The sequence below is a fragment of the Canis lupus genome, chromosome 12 (genome assembly GCF_048164855.1).
Source record: "Canis lupus baileyi chromosome 12, mCanLup2.hap1, whole genome shotgun sequence".
Classification (NCBI taxonomy): domain Eukaryota; kingdom Metazoa; phylum Chordata; class Mammalia; order Carnivora; family Canidae; genus Canis; species Canis lupus.
The window spans coordinates 24,612,874-24,632,477 of record NC_132849.1 but is presented as its reverse complement, the minus strand read 5'-3'; the positions used below and the strand labels follow the sequence as shown (position 1 = coordinate 24,632,477).

The following is a 19,604-nucleotide window of genomic DNA, read 5'->3' as shown; positions in this document are numbered from 1 at the left end:
GAAGTTTCCTCAAAATATTAAAAAGAGAGGTACAGATGATCTAGCAATTCCACTATGGGGTATCTATCCAAAGAAAACAAAAACACTAATTCAGAAAGATATATGTGCCCTTATGTTAAGTGCAGCATTACTTACAATAGCCAGATATGAAAGCAACCCCAAGTGTTCATTAAAAAAGATAAAGAAGATGTGATATATATATATTCCATTATATGTATACTACTCAGATATAAAAAAGAATGAAATATTGCCACTTGCAACAATATGAATGCAAGTCACATGAGGGCATGTGACTTAACTATTTTGTGACTCATTTGTAAAATAGAGATAATAATTGTGTCTATCTTATAGTATTTTGTGAGGGTTAAATGATTTAATATGTACAAATACTTTGCCTAGAACATAGTAAACACCAATAAATTATTTTTATGATATGTAAAATATGGTGATTCACTTTGGTGTGCTCTCAAAATGGGTATATAATCCAACTCTCTAGCCGACAGTCTTCCCCTATACCTCATGGCTACCCTTCAGTTACAATCACTCTTGTTCAAGGTCTAATTCCTAACAAAACAGGATTGTTTTGTCTTGATCAATTCTATTCTCTGTTCTCTGTGCTCTTCAGGATCTCCCTAGTTCTTGATCCTTTACATAGTTTCCTTTTTACTTGCACCAGAGCTGATCAGAGTCACCACTATGCCCCTTTCCTGGGCAAGATAACCTGCAGCATATAGCTATGGACTTACTCAGATTGGTATTCCAACATATTTAGAGATCTCCTTGAATTTTATTCCTAACAAAATTTTTAAACCTAAAACATAGCACTAAGCTGATATTTTAGAATAAACTGGACAAATGGAACTATTTTTTCACTTAGAGGGATCGTGATAGAGATAAACATTATAGAACTGCACATTTGGAGGATTGAAAAACATGCCTGGAAAAACAGGCAAAGACATTATATTTTATCACATTACTTTTTAAAGGAGTTTAGTTTAACATGTCATCATCTTGTTGACTCAGAATTTCCTATTTTTAACTTCCAATTAAGCTGCTTTCAAGTTTGTTGCACCCAAATGATTGCCTTTTCATAAGGTGTAGAGTATTTGGAGTTCAGGCCAGAGAGAAAAAGTGAACATTAATCCTAAATCATAATAAAATAATCTATGATTCCAACTCTATCTTCTTAAATGAGACCTTGCATATTACCAACAAGCATTACTACTATCAGTTCCCCAAGTAGAAGTGTTCATTAACCTAGAAAAACCATTAATTGGGCAAAAGCACAGTTTCCATATTCATCTTTTATACTTTGTCTTATGCTAGTAAATAGATGAGACTCATTTTACATTTGGCAAAATTTGACTCCTCTCATAATGGGGAATGGATATCAGAAATGACACTCCTTGATATCTGAGTTATTAGATGATTTCTTTAAATAAAAGAGAGCTATGAAAACATTTCACATATTAATCAAGAAGTATTAAAAATCAGGAAATAAACCATTTTTTGCTGATTAGCCACCATTTAAGATCCATAGTCTCTTCTCTAAAAACCTATAAAAGAATGAGGTAGGCAGCGGTGGAAATGACATTAAAGGGATTTTTTTTTTTTACATCAAAGGGCTTTAAATTCTATTGTATATTAATTCTCCATATTAAAAAAAAACTGACTCTAATTCTCCTTTCTTCTACCATCTCATTTCTCTTCTATCTTTGACATTTCAAACTTAGTAGGTCCAAACTCAAACTCTTTTTTCCCCAACAAAACTTCCATCCAATCTTCTGTGTCTCAAATAATAGTAACTGTAACTTTCCTCTTGCCCAGTCAACGGGATCATTAAAGTTATCCTGGACTCCGCTCCTCTCTGTATGCCCACCTTACATATAGTCCATGAAAACATCCTGTTGGCTTCACCTTTGAATTATTTCCCACTTCTCATCACCTCCACCTGGTTCATCTCTGACCTGAATAATTACAGCCTTCTAATCGGTCTTCCTGTTTCAACCCTTGCTTCTCAAAAGTGTGTTCTCTACACAGCAATCAGAGTGTTCTTTTTCAAAATGTAACTCAGATCATGATACATATCTGCTTGAAGTCTGTCCATGGTTCTCCACTTTTCTGAGTAAAAGCTAACATTCACACCAAGGCTGGCAAGCCCCTTCATAATCTGTTCCCTAGCTTTCATTCACTCAACTCTGGTCACACGAGCCTTCTCTTTTCTCCTTGAACGTGCCAGGTATGCTCCTGTCTTGGGATATTAGTATTCACTTTCCCATTGTCTGGAATGTTCTTTCCCTGCCAGCACATCATTCACTCCTTCTCCTTCCAGTCCTTATTCAAATGGCAGCTTGTCAATGAGGCCCACCCTGACATCCCAGTTAACTCACAACTTCCCCAGAACTCCCAATCTCTTTCGCTCTACTGTATTTTTTTCTTTAATACTTACCACCATCTAGAATTCTCTATAATTTACTCAGGTATTGTGTTTATCATTGTCTCCTTCTAAAATATAAGCTCCATGAGGGCAACAATTTTGATCTGGATGGTTGAACAATATCTCTAGTACCTAGAACCGTTCATGCTACAGAGTCAGTATTCAGTACATTTTGTTGAATTCTTATAAGCATCTCTGTTCTTTCTTCAAATTATTTCTCACTCTAATTAATCTCTTCTGGATTTAAAATAAATCATTTAAAACTTTGATTAAAATGTTTTTCTTCTTTTCCTCTTTTTTTTTTTTTTTTTTTTTTTAAAGAATGAGCCTCATTTGGGCTTGAACTATGTCCTTTGTGCCTGACAGTTGGCACTCAAATATTTTTTTTAATTTTTCTTAAATTTATAATAGTCACACACAGAGAGAGAGAGAGGCAGAGGGAGAAGCAGGCTCCATGCACCGGGAGCCCGACGTGGGATTCGATCCCGGGTCTCCAGGATCGCTCCCTGGGCCAAAGACAGGCGCCAAACCACTGCGCCACCCAGGGATCCCTCTTTTCCTCTTTTTTTCCCAGAAGGAGAACTGTCTTCATTGTTACCTCACTCAGCCAAAACTGCAGTGCTGGGATCCCTGGGTGGCGCAGCGGTTTGGCGCCTGTCTTTGGCCCAGGGAGCGATCCTGGAGACCCGGGATCGAATCCCACGTCGGGCTCCCGGTGCATGGAGCCTGCTTCTCCCTCTGCCTATGTCTCTGCCTCTCTTTCTTTCTCTCCCTGTGACTATCATAAATAAATTTAAAAAATTAAAAAAAAAACTGCAATGCTGCATAAGGGAGAATAAGAGAATTCTTGGGAGCTCCTTTTATCTTCCCATGCAGCAGAGAATGGGAAGGTAGCTCCAAGAATTTGGTGGTAAAGCTACACTACTATCACCTTCCAGGAAAGACTGCCTCAACAACTGTTGTCATCTGAACTAAACAACAATGGAGGAAAGTCAGTATCAACTTTAAATTCTACTACCTGTTGTGCTGAACTTTATTTTTTTAATTTTATTTATTTATTCATGAGAAAGAGAGAGAGAGAGAGAGAGAATGAGAGAAAGAGGCGGAGAGAGAAGCAGGCTTCATGCATGGAGCCCGACGTGGGACTCGATCCCCAGTCTCCAGGATCACGCCCTAGGCTGAAGGCGGCGCTAAACCACTGAGCCACCCGGGCTGCCCTGTGCTGAACTTTAAAGAAATTCAGAGACTCATATTTATATGATTCTTCTAATTATTTCAATAACAAATGTGTGTTTAGTAATAATAAAGAGTATATGTGTGTGTTATTAATCTACATAAATACCTTAAGTGATCAAGCTCCTTTTATTTTTTAAAAAAATCCTTATCTCTCTACTAAGAAAAGTTGAAATAACACGTAAATCAAATCATGTACTTGCTTTTTACACATTGCCATCTTTTCTCAGTAATCACAAAATATCAAAATTATCTTTGGAATACTGATTAAAAATAGATGGCATTATATAATATAAACATAGAAGCACAACAATGCACACTACTCTGTAGAATAATGTCTACAAGTAAAGGAAAGCTAAATAGAAAAAATAAATAACATTGTTGTGATTAAGATTCATTTGTCATTGGAGGATAATAAAAATCATATTTGACATTTATCATTAATATCCAGGCAATTATGGATAATTTGCAATCTTAAATGAAACTTTCACTGTTGAATACATTGTTTCATAAAAGAGAACTCACTTGAGATTATATGTATCATATTCAATGGAAGACCTTGGCACTGCGGGGATCATATAAAGAAATCCAAGATGTTCATTTTCTCGTATTATTTTAATGATTTGCAAGGGATTACGAATGTTGGCTTTAACGACTTCTTCCCGGTCGTGGAAACTGTACTTAGGGAACGCTGAGGAACTAGTTCCATAGAGTCCTCTTCTTCCAATACTGGTACGTGACAGTTTAGGAGGAGAGGGAGCAAACATCTCAGCAATGGGCCGCTGGGTCTAAACAAAGCCAATTTTAAAAAATATGAGTGTTTGCAAAAAACAAAGGATAAAAAAAAGACAAAATGTTAGCCTCAAGCACCAATTACTGTACTGCTTAAGATATTTGGGCTCAAAGGTAAACATTTTTGAACTGAGAAATTCAAATTATTGTAAGGCAGTATTCCTTCCCAGTCCTCGTTATCCAGGCGTCCATCCCCTTCCACAGACCCCCGAGCATCGCTCCCATTGCCACCTCCTCTCCTTTGACTCAGAGTTTATTACAGCAAAATACTACCAGCTCTCTGGTGTTCTCAGGATCCCAGCACTCTTCCCGCTCAATTGCTTTGCATCTATCTTGACTGTGGCCTCTCCCCCCTCAGCCTCCCCACCTGATTCTGACAATCTTCATGCTTTTCAGTGAGTGAAATTCCTAAACAGCTGTTATCACAGCTGATAATAAACTTCTTAATGTATGTAAGTGGTGGTTATGTTGAGTATTGGGGACCATTATATGATATCAGCCTGGGAGAAGCATATAGATGACAAACTCATGATTGCCTGTTCTGTAGGCATGTGAATGACCTAAGTGTTCTGTTAAAATGTACATTCTATGTCAGTTTGGAGTGGAGCCTGAAATCCCACATTTCTAAGCTGCTCCCGGGAGCTGTGAATGCTGTGGACCACCACTGGAGCCTCAGAGCTAAGTCCTCACCACATCCACACACATGAGCTTCACTCTAATCCCCCAGTTCCACCATCTGTGCTCTCAGGGCCATTCACCCTTTGTTTCTCCACCAACAAACTCTGGGGCAGCATCACACACACACATCGTGCTCCTGTGGAGAACGTGGATAACCATGTTTCAGGAATTTGACACTAACTCCAAGGGTCATCACCTGATCTCTCTGGCAGCAGAAGGGTAACTGTCATGAAGACAAAAGAATCACCATTGCAGACCCACTATGTTGAATAACTGATGTAAATACATAAATGATACCTTTATTGCCTATTAGCAAAACTAGTAGAGGCTGCCATTTCTACAAGAGATTGATTCCCACAAGCTCCCCAGAAAGTTTGTACTGACAGATCCCGTCATTCCCCACCTCTGATTAAATATACCCTGTTGAATAGGAGTTTCAGATGAAAATCTTGGAAGGTTTAGAGCTGAAGAAAATATATCTTTGAACTTAAAAGATATGATATGATTCTTTTACCTAATGTCCAGGAACAGCAGCAACAACACTGTTTTCTTATGTAAAAGAAAAGCGAGATATCTCCAAACCAGAGAAAATACACAATGCTTTGTCTCAATGTTTCAACAAGGGCTATAGTCAACTTGAATATTTTCATGAGACTAGGGGATCCCTGGGTGGCGCAGCGGTTTGGCGCCTGCCCTTGGCCCAGGGTGTGATCCTGGAGACCCAGTGCATGGAGCCTGCTTCTCCCTCTGCCTGTGTCTCTGCCTCTCTCTCTCTCTGTATGACTATCATAAATAAATTAAAAAAAAAGAATATTTTCATGAGACTAGAGTATTACTATTTAACAGAAAATGAATGTATTTTCTTTATTATATCCTTCAAAAAGTTTTACTGCCTTCTAAGTACAAGATTTCTTCAACAATAGCCTTATATATTTTCATCTGAGTACTTATTTCCAATTATGTAACTCAATGCAAAGATGAGATTCAATTTAAACAGCCACACAAGTTCAGATTTTGAGGGGGTGGGGGAAAGAGAACAAAGGAAGTATGTATGTATGTATGTATTTAAAGATATTATTTATTTGAGAGAGAGAGAGAGCAGGTGCACTGGAGCAAGCACACAAGTGGGGAAGTGGCAGAAGGAGAGGGAGAAGCAGACTCCCCTGCTGAGCAGAGAGCCCAGTGCGGGACTGGATCCCAGGACCCTGAGATCATGACCTGAATCCAAGGCAGATGCTTATCTGACTGAGCCACCTAGGTGCCCCAGGAAGCATTTATTTATAAAGGACAGTACACCTGTAGTGTTCTCTACAATGGATGTTCAGTTCAATTTGTAACCAATCTTCCTTAATTACCAGGAGCAAAGCCCCCAACTGCCTTCTTTTATCTCCCAGGGAATCCTCATTGATACATTTCCATTCTAACTAAACTCATTCTGAGAGATCAATATTCCCCCAAAATGACCCTCTTCTTCTCAGAATAAATACCCTTTCCCCTTTTATATAGAATATCCCCCTTTCTTGCACATTTCCCTTTAACCTCTAACTCATATTGAATTCTTCACTTAGTTACAGCTACAACCAGGCATAGCATACAATTTAACATTCCCTTTGAGCCCCTCCCTTCATCCTAGATGTGCACAATTTCATTCCTCTCCTTTAAATTCAAGACCATGATGTCCACTTTATGTCAAATAAACTAATTTATGGGCAATCAGAACTTTCTTGGATCTACCTAAGATAGCTTGTTCTCCTCTCCTACTTTACAGAAAATAAAATTTCATGCAATTGATCATGTAATATTCTTTGAGGGTGATCTCACCCACACTCACAGTGAACCTCCTTCCACCCAGCTTCTCAAGCCCACTGCTCTCCCACCTGACCTGCCTCATTAACTTGCCATTCATTCCTCCCAGCCTAGTGCTATTCTATTCTCTGCAGTAGCCTTTCTTCCACTGACCCTCCCCCTCACCACCAGGTACAAGCATTTCCTTCTGTTCGGTTCACCATAGTTTGTACCTTAAATGACCAACAAGAGCTCTTATCACACCCCACTGGGTTTGAGTGCTCACTTGTCCATCTACCCACCGTCAGATTCTGTAATCTTCGAGGACGAAACCTGTCTTCATCTCTTCCTTTATAGTACTCTAGCCCAAAGCCCGAAAGACGCTAGCACTGAAATGTTTAGTCTCAAAGGATCCTTTCAATTAAAAGCTCAGAGAATTCTCAGCTCTGTTGGCATTTATTGTGAGTGTGTCCACATTTTCTCCCACTTCTGTTCCTTTGTTTAATTATCTAGAGGTATTTATAGAAAGCCGTGCTCTGGTGATTTCTCCCCAGAGCAACTATTCACTTATTCCTTGCAAGGCAACTTCCCATGCTACAGCTCACCAATCACAGAAGTTGTCTTTCGAGCTGGTTTACTTTCTATTTTATTGCCCTTCACCAAGGTTTTCGAAGATTGTCATTCTGGGTAATAATGATGAAAATTTCATAAAAGGTAAAATAAAATTCAAAACACTAGTATGTCTTCTTTTAATATGCAAGAAAAGATCAGAGGATACTGAATAGATACTGCAAGTTTTCCTTTATGATTTTCCTCTACTGTTTAAATTTTCCTCGAATAAGAACTGAGAAGTACAGTACTCCCCAAATCCACTGTGCAACCTGATAGAAAAATTCTGCAACTATCCTTATGAGTTAAAAGCATGTTAGCAATGCTATAGGGAACTAAAATTAAAGTGGAAGGATCAATTAAATAGTTTAATAGTATACCTGTTTTTTCTTCACCAGAGGATCTTCATGCTTAAGAAACTGAACAGATATTTTGGCAGAACTTCTTTCTTCAGTGCTTCCTGGAGGTTTTATGACTCCAGAAGTGATTAACTGAGATCGGTTCTGCTCATATATGTATTCTGGCCTCTTATGATCTTGGTAGACTTTTAGCACTGGCTTTGGGGAATAAAGAGACATGTTAATCTTTTTAATATTAACATGAACCCAACTTATTCTTCACTTTGGACTTATTCCTGTCAGAAATTAATCTCCCTGGGGTAATTTCCTATCCAAGTCACAATCATTATGGTAGTTCTCACCATAGTCTGGACATGGCCTATCACTAAACTAAGACTTTGCAATTTGGTTTCTATTAATTCTGTCCCTTTATTATCAATGAATACTTCTAGGAGTAAGGTTATGACAGAAAAGACTCAGAGGCATGAAATCACATATCTAGTAATTGTGCATTACAAACTCCCACCATTCACCAGAATAAATATTGTGGGAAGGACTGTATAATCCTAACACTCTACCCAAAAGTCATTAATCAATTCCCATAGCCATAACTTCTTGAATATCTAAAAGAAATTGTGACAAAATAAATTTAAAAAAGAAATCATGGCATTATATTAGGCTGATCAAATTGCAGATTAAGGCCATAAAATCCAGCATTCCACATGATACACTAATGCAAGGAATTCACAATAATGGCTTTAAGTTTCTAAGCATTATGATTTTAGCATGATAGCTAATCTCTTACAACTGGAGAAAAAAAGCTTGGGAGTAAGTAAAGGAAATAGCTATTAAGTTTTCAGTGTGCAAATTACCTTTGGTTTTGGCTAAAAATCTCTCTTGGGCCACTCACTGAAGAAAAGGAAAAGACTACAGAGATGGGGGAAGGAAGATCTCAGCTATATAACAGTGTTGAAAATTAACACAGACCAGAATCACAAGGTAAGAAGGGAGAGGAAGGCTTCTGTACAGCAAATGAAACCATCAACAAAATGAGAAGGCAATCTACTAAGTGAGAGACAATATTTGTGAATCATATCATGATAGGGGATTAAGACCCAAAATATGTAGACAACTCCTACGACTCAATAGCAAAAACAAAACAATCCACTTAGAAAATGGGCAGATGATCTGTGTACACATTTTTCCAAAAATATATATAGATGGACAGCAAGTATATGAAAAGATGCTCAAGATCATTACTCATCAGAGAAATGCAAACCAAATCCACAATGAGATACCACCTTACACCTGTCAGAATGGCTACTCTGAAAAAGACAAGCAGCAAGTGTTGTGAGAATATGGAGAAAAGGGAACCTCCATCAACATTTAATATCATGATTTATATAATTCTATTTTGTATATTCATGACAAAATATTAGTTATATTTTTACTACTTTTGTCGTTTAATCTTCAACTAGCTTTATAAATAAGTGATTAATCTACCACCATTACATTAGATTATTCTGAATATTACTATATATTCACCTTTATCTGTGAGATTTATACTTTCATGTTTTTCTGTTACTAAGTATACTAAGCCCCTTCATTTCAGCTTAAAGAAGTCCCTTAAAATGAACAAATATGTATATAGAAAAAGAATGCAAATATGGCAAAACACTAATAATTTTTTAATCTAAGTAGATGGTATATAAATATTCATTTTATTATTATTTCAATTTTCTGTATATTTGAAACTTTTTATGGTAAAATGTTGGGAGAAATTGAATTTTTCAAATAAAGTAGCAAAAATACAAAGAATTAGATAGATTCACATAAACCATAATAGTGACCATCTCCAAGCAAGGAGAGAGGGCATTGAGACTAAACTAGGGCATAAAAGATATTTGAAATGTATCTGTAACACATTCCTTTAAAAATGGATATTGAATCAAACTAAGCAAAATTCAACATTATTAATTTGGGATACACATACTTATTTACTACATTTCTCTTTATAGCTTTTTGCATATTTGAAATTTTCATAATAATAAAATAAAAACAGAGGAAAACTTCTTAATATAACTATTTAGCAAAATCAGCAGCAAACCTCAATCACCCTAAATAGTAAAAACCTAAAGCCACTGTGAAAATCAAGAACAAGATCACTATTTTCACTCCCACCTTTATTTTTCAATTCTCAAATTGAAGCATCTGGAACAGAGGCTGGTAAATGTTTTCTGTAAAGGACCAGACGGTAAATATTTTAGGTTTTGTGGGTCATATGGTCTCTGTCACAACTACTCTACCATTGCAGCACCAAAGCAGCCTTAGACAATATGAAAATAACTGGTATCACTGTGATCCAAAAAAACATTATTTACAAAATAGGACTGGATTTGACCCATGGGCCATAGTGACCCATAATTTAAAAAATAAAGTAACTGGTGTAAACACTAGGAAAGAAAGGCAAAATTATCTATCAATGATATTTATTATATACATTAAAAATAAAAGCCTAATTACTAAAGTAACTATAAGGATTTAAAAGAATATTGGTGAGGTTTCTGGTTACAGAGTAAACACACAAAATCCATTTGCTTTTCTCTGTGTTAAAAGTAAACAAACTGGATCACAATAAAAAACTAAGGTTGAAATATTTAAGAATTTAACGAGAGAAACACAGGACCTTATTTTATATATATATATATATATAAATATATATAAGTATATTATAATATATAAATATATAATTATATAATATATAAAAATATATAAAATAAAGTGCTATATATATATCAAACTATGAAATCTCATGGAAAATGAAAAACAAGCTCTCTCTCTATATATATATATGTGTGTGTGTATATATATATATATACATATATATATATATCAAACTATAAAATCTCATGGAAAATGAAAAACAAGGGATACCTGAGTGGCTCAATGGTTGAGAGTCTGCCTTTGGCTCAGGTCGTGATCCTGCAGTCCTGGGATCAAGTGCCACATGAGGCTCTCTGTGAGGGGCCTGCTTCTCCCTCTGCCTATGTCTCTGCCTCTCTTTCTGTATCTCTCAAGAGAAATTAAATAAAATCTTAAAAAGTAATAGAAAACAAAACCTGCAAAAGTATAAAGAAATGCTAAATGCTAATTGTGGGAAAAATCACATGCTCGGGGGTTCAAACTCCCGACCCCAAGATCAAGAGTTGCATGCTCTTCTCACTGACCCAGCCAGGTGCCCATACTTATGAGTTTTTGATAAAAATCTGTTTTTGATAAAACATTAATCAAGAAAGGTTAGAGGGCAGCCCTGGTGGCTCAGCAGTTTGGCGCTGCCTTCAGCCCAGGGTGTGATCCTGGAGACCCGGAATTGAGTCCCACGTGGGGCTCCCTGCATGGAGCCTGCTTCTCCCTCTGCCTGTGTCTCTGCCTCTCTCTATAAATAAAATCTTTAAATAAAAAAAAAGAAGGATAGATACTTCCTTTAAAATCTCAATGGCTAATATCATGCTTAAAGGGGAAATACTTAGAAATATTCCTACTAACCTCAGGAGAAAAACAAAAAGTGTCTACCATCCCCACTTACTCTACAGGTATTAGCGAGTGCAGTAGTCCAAAGACATAGTATAAAAATAACAATTGGGAAGAAGGTGGCAAAACTGTCATTATTGTCAGATGATTTTATTGTTTATCTGAAACACCTAAGAGAATAAACAGAAAAACTAGCACAAAATTAGCATCTAAAAATAAAACCTAAGAAATAAGTAAAAGTCATATGAAGAGGACTTTAAAACACTCATGATGGTCTTGGAGGAAAAAGCGAACAAATAAAATTCCATTGTGTTCATAATTTGGAAAATGAATTGTAATAAAAATGTCTATTTTAAATTAATCTATAAATTTAATATGATCCTGACAGGATGTCTTAGAGATTAGACAATCTGATCCTAAATGTAATACATAAAAATAAATTAAAAAGAATAGCTACAAAAGTCTGGGGGGGAGGGGGAGGGTAGTGATTAACGAAGACCAGCCCTGCCAGATACAAAAATGTTATAAAACTACAATAATTAAAACTGTGTATTCTGGACATGTGAATAGGAAAACAGATCAATGGATCAGAATAGAAAGTCTAGTAACAGATCCCAAAATATAAAAGGGAACTTAGTCTATAATAAAGTTGCTAATTTTAGGGAAATAGTATTATTCAATAAATAATAGTGAAATAATTGGGTAAGTATTAGGAAAAAAGTTAGATCCTTTCATTCATTACTGGGAAAAGTTCTTAAGAGATCAAGGATTTATATGTAAAATAACAAAAATAATAAAAATAATCTTAAAGTAACTTTTAAAGAAAAGTTATCTATGACATCACTAGATAACTATACAATTTTGATAAATGTAGGGCCTAAGAATTACATAAAACTCAGAAGACATAAACTCAACTACTTAAAAATTAGGAATTAAAACAAACCTTGAAAATTTTTATCATGCTTATCACAGTTAAGGGCTTATTTCCTAAAAAATAAGAGCTCATGCAAATCAATAAGAAAAATAACAACTATTCAATTAGAAAGTAAGACATGAAGATTCATATATTTCATAGAAAAACAATAACTCCTAAACATATGAAAAGATGTTCAACCGTATTAAAAAAAGGAATTTAAATTAAAACTATTCTGAGATAGCATTTTTATATTACTGACACATCATTTATTAACCAAAATTATAAATGTACATGTTTTGAGTTGGCAATCCCATGTCTAGGAAATCCACCTACATATAGAAGCTCACATGTATGAGATGACAAATGTACAAAATTATTCACTGTAACACTGTTGTCACAAAAATACTATTTTAAAAACCTAATCTATAAATTTAGAGCTTGCTAAATAAATTAAGGTGCATTCATCTATGATAGGATATTATGAGCTATAAAGAAAATTGATATAAAGGAACTTTTTGAATATGATCTCCAAGCTATGTATTAAGTGAAGAAAGCAATAGACAGAAAAATTTGTTTGTATGCTAATTTTAGGCTTATACAGTGAATAAATCTCTGAAAGCCTACACAATACAGTCTTATCATTGGATTGGTTACCTCTAGAGAAGGAAGCTGGATGGATGAAGGGCAATGGTAGACAATAGACTTTAACTCTGAAACTTCTGTACATTTTTAATGGATTACTTATAAGAACAAATTTTAAATTTTGTACAGAAGGATAATTAAAACAGAGAATATATAAAAAATAAGAATAGTGAGGAAGCAGTTGCCTTCTACTTATCAAAACAATGCTACAGGGATCCCTGGGTGGCGCAGCGGTTTGGCGCCTGCCTTTGGCCCAGGGCGCGATCCTGGAGACCCGGGATCGAACCCCACGTCGGGCTCCCAGTGCATGGAGCCTGCTTCTCCCTCTGCCTATGTCTCTGCCTCTCTCTCTCTCTCTCTGTGACTATCATAAATAAATAAAAATTTAAAAAAAAATTAAAAAAAATGCTACAAAGCCACTGTAATCAAAACAAATGGTTAAAAGTTCACATGAATGAAAGCTTTAAATGTGAAAGTACAAAAATAAAGAATAGTAAAATGGGAGAACAAGTGGGGAAATGCCATCAACAGACTTGAGTATAAAATGGCAGTCAGTGGAGAGAAAATAAAAGTCCAATACAAAGAGAATGCTTCAATTCCCATAAGAACAGGCCCCATTAATACTAATCAAATGGAGAGATGATTTGTAGCATCTGGTGTGAGGGCGCACTTCCAGCCTCTCCAAAATACTTTCCAGTAAAAGGCTGGAAGATATTATAGGGAAACCTAGGAAAGGTAAAATTTAATTTAGGCAGTATGTGTATATAACATATATGTCATTCTCCCAGAAGGTACCAGTAATAAGTGGTACTCTAACATATCAAACTACTCTGCACTGGTTTGAGAAACTGGTTCCCAAGCAAAATGTGTGTGAATCAAGGTAAATTACGTAGATACTTTTTTTTTTTTTTCTCTTCAACCCAACAATATCAGTCATGGAACTCCATTCCACAAGAATATAAGCACCTGTGGGGATGGATACAATGATTTTGCTGTACCACTCTAAGTATTTGTAAAACAAATATGCCAAAAGATTTAATAAATTATGGAATATTTATGCAATAGGATACTTTCATGGGATAGGCAACCATTAAAAAGAATGTGTTATAGAAATATCATCTGAGGAGCATCTGGGTGTCTCAGTCGTTAAGAGCCTCACTCTTGATTTTGGCTCAGATCATGATGATATCCAGCCCTGTGTCAGGCTCTGAGTAGGATGTAGAACCTGCTTGGGATTCTCTTTCCCTCGCCCCTCACCCCTGCTCATCTTTTCCCTCTAAAAAAAGGAAAAAAGAAAGAAATATCATCTGAGAAAGTCCTACAATGTATATTTAGGTGTAAGAAGCAACATGCAGGGCAGCCTGGGTGGCTCAGCGGTTTAGAGCCGCCTTCAGCCCCAGGCGTGATCCTGGAGCCCCGGGATGGAGTCCCTCGTCGGGCTCCCTGCTTGGGGCCTGCTTCTCCCTCTGCCTGTGTCTCTGCCTCTCTCTCTCTCTCTCTGTCTCTCACGGATAAATGAATAAAAATCTTAAAAAAAAAAAAAAAAAGAAGCAACATGCAGAGTACTATATTTATAAGATGTTTCAAGACAAATGTCCAAAAATCTAAATAAGTACTTTGAGTGTGTTTATCCATTTGTATAAAACTGAATGTGGAGAAAGGCAAGAAGGGATACACCCTAGATTGTGGTTAACCTCAGATACCATAGACAAAAGGCTTGGAAATTGGAGAATTGAAAGGAAAAAACATGAAACAAGAGTAGATAGGGAAGGGAGGTGGGAGGGAGGAAGAAAGAAAGAGAAGGAAGGAAGGGGCAGGGGTAGGAGGAGGAGAAGAGTAAACAGAAGAGAAGGGAAAAAGATAAGAGCTAGCAATCATAAAAAGAACATACCATAGTATTACCTCTATATAAACATATCAAACTACAGATACCCACACACAAGAAATCAGTCACTTGACTGCAAAGCTTTCTCTCTGCATGATGGAAATTCAGGCAGTTTTCACTTTATTCCTTATTTATTTTTATTTATTTTTATTTTTTTATTTTTTATTTATTTATGATAGTTACAGAGAGAGAGAGAGAGGGAGGCAGAGACACAGGCAGAGGGAGAAGCAGGCTCCATGCACCGGGAGCCCGATGTGGGATTCGATCCCGGGTCTCCGGGATCACGCCCTGGGCCAAAGGCAGGCGCCAAACCGCTGCGCCACCCAGGGATCCCTCCTTATTTATTTTTAATACTGTATGAATTACCATATTCATGGATTAGTTGTATTGCTTTAGTCATCTATTATTACCTAACAAACAGCCCCAAATTTAGTGACTTAAAAAACACCTCCATTTTTTTTAAATTTATTTTTTATTGGTGTTCAATTTACTAACATACAGAATAACCCCCAGTGCCCGTCACCCATTCACTCCCACCCCCCGCCCTCCTCCCCTTCTACCACCCCTAGTTCGTTTCCCAGAGTTAGCAGTCTTTATGTTCTGTCTCCCTTTCTGATATTTCCCACACATTTCTTCTCCCTTCCCTTATATTCCCTTTCACTATTATTTATATTCCCCAAATGAATGAGAACATATAATGTTTGTCCTTCTCCGACTGACTTATTTCACTCAGCATAATACCCTCCAGTTCCATCCACGTTGAAGCAAATGGTGGGTATTTGTCATTTCTAATAGCTGAGTAATATTCCATTGTATACATAAACCACATCTTCTTTATCCATTCATCTTTCGTTGGACACCGAGGCTCCTTCCACAGTTTGGCTATCGTGGCCATTGCTGCTATAAACATCGGGGTGCAGGTGTCCCGGCGTTTCATTGCATTTGTATCTTTGGGGTAAATCCCCAACAGTGCAATTGCTGGGTCGTAGGGCAGGTATATTTTTAACTGTTTGAGGAACCTCCACACAGTTTTCCAGAGTGGCTGCACCAGTTCACATTCCCACCAACAGTGTATGAGGGTTCCCTTTTCTCCGCATCCTCTCCAACATTTAAAAACACCTCCATTTATTTTACTCAAAAAACCTATAATTCTGGCAGAACTCACTGGGGACAGCTTGCCTCTGCTCTATCAGAGCATCAGTTGAGGCAGCTTAAAGACTAGGGACTGGAATCCGCCAATGGCTTGTCCATTCTCATGTGTGGCAGGTGTACGGGCTCTAGACTGGGGCTTGTGCAAATGACATCTTAAGGATTCTGTGACCTTTGTAGTTACAGAATCTAAAGCAGCCTGCCATTTGTTTCCACTACATTTCTGTATTATTTTCTTAATAACACCTACCATTACATGAAATTGTTCAGTCTATTTATTTAGGGTTACTAGAATGTCAACAGGAATGTTGCCTGCTTTGTTCATTGCTATATTCCCAGAGCATGGCCCAAAGCCTGGTGCACAGTGGGTACATAATAAACATTTAATATACATAAATTAACTGCACTGAAGACAAATAGAACAACTTTGATCACAAAGGGTTAATGACACGCTTTTGCCAAGTGTAAGTAAATATGTCACAGAGAAATAAATGTAAAAGGTTTCATATTAAGTCTATGGGAGAAAAATGATAGGTAGGTCCTGATGCCCCCCACACATGTAGCACACTGAGTGAACCCCATTGAAGAGACAGCAGTGGTCAGTACCACATCCACCTTGCAAATGGAAGTCCAGTGCCAACTCAACAACATCTATTAGTTCACATTTTTGGTAAGCTAAACGGTTGTGCAGTTTTCTTTGTATCTAAGATGTCAATTTGCTTATTATCAACTCAAATTAATTCCTAGGCTAATATTTTCTCATATAAGTAACCTAAAAATAAAAATAACAAATCAGGACTATAGATGCTCAAGAATGTTTTCCTTCAAAAAGAATGAGTACTTAAGTTTGAGTACTTAAGTACTTAAGTTGAGAAACAATGGAATAAGGGTTAGTATTCATAATATATATATATTTAGAACTCATAAACGTTTAGGAAAAAAATAATCTGATTTTTCTGAAGATTTTATTTTTAAGCAATCTCTACACTCAATGCAGGCCTGAACTCCCAACCTCAAGATCAAGAGTTGCACACTCCACCCACTAAGCCAACCAGGTGCCCCAACAATCTAATTCTGAAGTGGGCAAAAGGTTATGAACAGAAATAATTATTATGTCAATGAATGAATGAAAATACACTTCACTAATAAGATGCAAATTATAACAAAGTGATGTTATTTTAACTATCAGTCTAGCAGAAATAAAAGAACTGAGTGTCAGGTTTGGCAAAGATGTGGGTAAATAGCCCCCTTATACACTGTAGGTAGACCTTAAGGTAAACGGTTAAATTTCAACTGCAATTGAGCAATATTTTTCAAAATTAAAAATGCATGGAAGTTTATGATCTATAAAATGACACTTCAAGGAATCCATCTTTATATGTACAAAAGCAAGGCCATTTGTTGCAGCATTAGCTGTTATCACAAAATAAAAGCAATAACAAAACAAACAGCAAATAACCTGAACTCCCATCAATAGGACACCAGCTAATGGTTACTATATTATGGCACATCCATGCAACAAAATACAGTGCTGCTGTTAGAAGAGAAAGCTCGTTATGCATGGATTGGAAAAATTTCTGTATGTTTAAGTGAAGTAAGTACTTTGAAAATCAGTATGTATTGCATAGTCTTATTTTATAGCTATGTATGTTATACACATACACACAAATGAATAAATAAACATATAAACAGCCTAAAGGGCAACCACTAACAAGTGATAACCTTCACTTCTTACTTTATGCACTTCCATTGCTCCTTTACATTGATTTAGAATTATCCAAGGGCACAAATGGATTCTTAAAATTAAGTATTTTCAGACTTGCACAAAAATTTTCAGAATACTAGGCATTTACTTTAAAAGTAATACATTGATAGAACTATATGTATATAACATATATGTTACTCTCCCAGAAGATACCAGTAATAAGTGGCACTCTAATATCTAAAAAGGCCTTACAACTTATATAATTATTTGTATTGTACATAATCCTAGAGAGGATTATCTGATAAAAAAAAAACTTTGTTCACAACTGTATTCCCCTCACCTTGAAGAATGCCTAGAACTCACTTTTTTTTTTTTTTAATAAATGTCTACCGCATTTACAACTTCATAAACAAATCTTAACTTTTAGGCTTTCATTCTTTCTTTGAGTCTGGAAACGACCATCTCCCTTAGCAATATAGCAAATTTTCAACCTCCTGTGCTGCCAAAAGTGGCTTAAAATGCTGGTTTTCGAACTTACCAGAGGCTCTAGTTTTATAGGCTGCTGTCGTTTTCTTGTTCTCTCCTGAGCTTTTGTGGTATGCCTGAACGTCAGGAACTGCACGTCAGATTCATTTTCTGTGGGTACTATAATACTCAGTCTTCCTTTGTCTGTTCCACTGTTCAGTCTTGTAAGGATGGGGTTTTCCACCTGTTCGTCAGTATTTTCCAGTTTGACATTCTTCTCTGGGGTGTGAAAAGCCATTCTCTCTCTCCTGTAAAGGGTAGGGTCGACAAAGGAAAAATGAAAAGTAGAACAGAAGAACTGGGGGAGTGGGACCCGTGGAAATGACTTAAGAACTAGGGAGTGTTGAATTTGCTCACCCCTAAAGAAAACCCACAAAGTTACCAATTTCTTCCAAACTGAGGACTTGAATCAGAGAAATGAAAATGACTGGCTTTCAAGTAGCTGGGGTGGGATCCAGGAATTTGAATTTCTAACAGGTTCTTAGATGCTTCAAATGCCACTGGTTTTGAGACCATACTGGTCTACATTTGGAAGGATGAAAAGAAATGCAATTAGTATTGATATCAATGTTTTTCATGCTTGAGTATGCAAAATATCTCCAGGGGAGCTTGTTCAAAATACAGGTAAGTATAATGCAGGCAATCTGGGAAATACAGCCTAGGCGCTCAAAACAAAAACAAAAACAAAAACAAAACACCAAAACCAAAACAAGAAACAACCAAAAGGAAAAATAGTTGAGGATTAAATCCTAAAACACCGCTCCTGGAACTCTCATATGCATGAGGAAATTGTTAAAATGCACATACTGATTCATAATACTAGAACTATGAGCCTCGAGTAGTGGTCTTGCATCTTCACCACCACTCACACTCCCACCCCACCAGATGGGTGGAGATACTTCCCTTCAAAAGAGCACCAGAGCACATAAGGTCTTGAGACAGGTGTCAGCAGGCCTAGGTTTTAGTCTAGATCTGTGCTGGCCAATCAGAATCTCCTATGCAATTTTAATTTTTTCAAGTAGCCATATTCAAAATCCCAAAAAAGGAAGTGGTGACCTTAATTTTAAATGTGCTTTATTTAACGGATCCCAAATATTCTCAACATGTGATCAATAAAAAAAAAAAAAACTTATTAATGTTTACTTCATTGTTTGTTACCACCTCTTCGAAATCCAGCGTGTACTTCACATTTAGAGCCGATCTCAACTCACCACTTTGTGGCCACCAGTGGCTACCATATGGAGTAGCGCAGTCTAGATCTGATCACTCTGTGAGATCTTGGACAAGCCTCTTGACACCTCTATTCCTCAGTTTCCATTCCTCTAAAATGATAAGTAGGTAGTAAATGGCCACTAAATGCCTTTCCACTGACTTTCTCT

At 36.7% G+C, this 19,604-nt stretch overlaps 1 protein-coding gene across 9 annotated transcripts in view; it reads right to left on the bottom strand.

Moving 5' to 3' along the window:
- DNAH6 (dynein axonemal heavy chain 6) overlaps window positions 1–19,604 on the bottom strand; it is a 233,560-nt gene that overhangs the window by 213,682 nt on the left and 274 nt on the right. For 3 of the 9 annotated variants that reach the window (XM_072770018.1, XM_072770016.1, XM_072770009.1), the window contains exons 2-6: window positions 19,437–19,547; window positions 18,608–18,747; window positions 18,239–18,473; window positions 7,915–8,091; window positions 4,196–4,458 (exon numbers count right to left, since the gene is read on the bottom strand). In XM_072770018.1, coding sequence (XP_072626119.1) covers window positions 4,196–4,458; window positions 7,915–8,091; window positions 18,239–18,473; window positions 18,608–18,747; window positions 19,437–19,463 — 842 coding nt within the window. In that variant the 5' untranslated portion in view covers window positions 19,464–19,547. Of the gene's footprint in view, window positions 1–4,195; window positions 4,459–7,914; window positions 8,092–10,053; window positions 10,110–18,238; window positions 18,474–18,582; window positions 18,748–19,436; window positions 19,548–19,604 lie in introns of those variants that run through there. The other 6 variants (XM_072770013.1, XM_072770011.1, XM_072770012.1 and 3 more) reach the window with 6 other exon arrangements.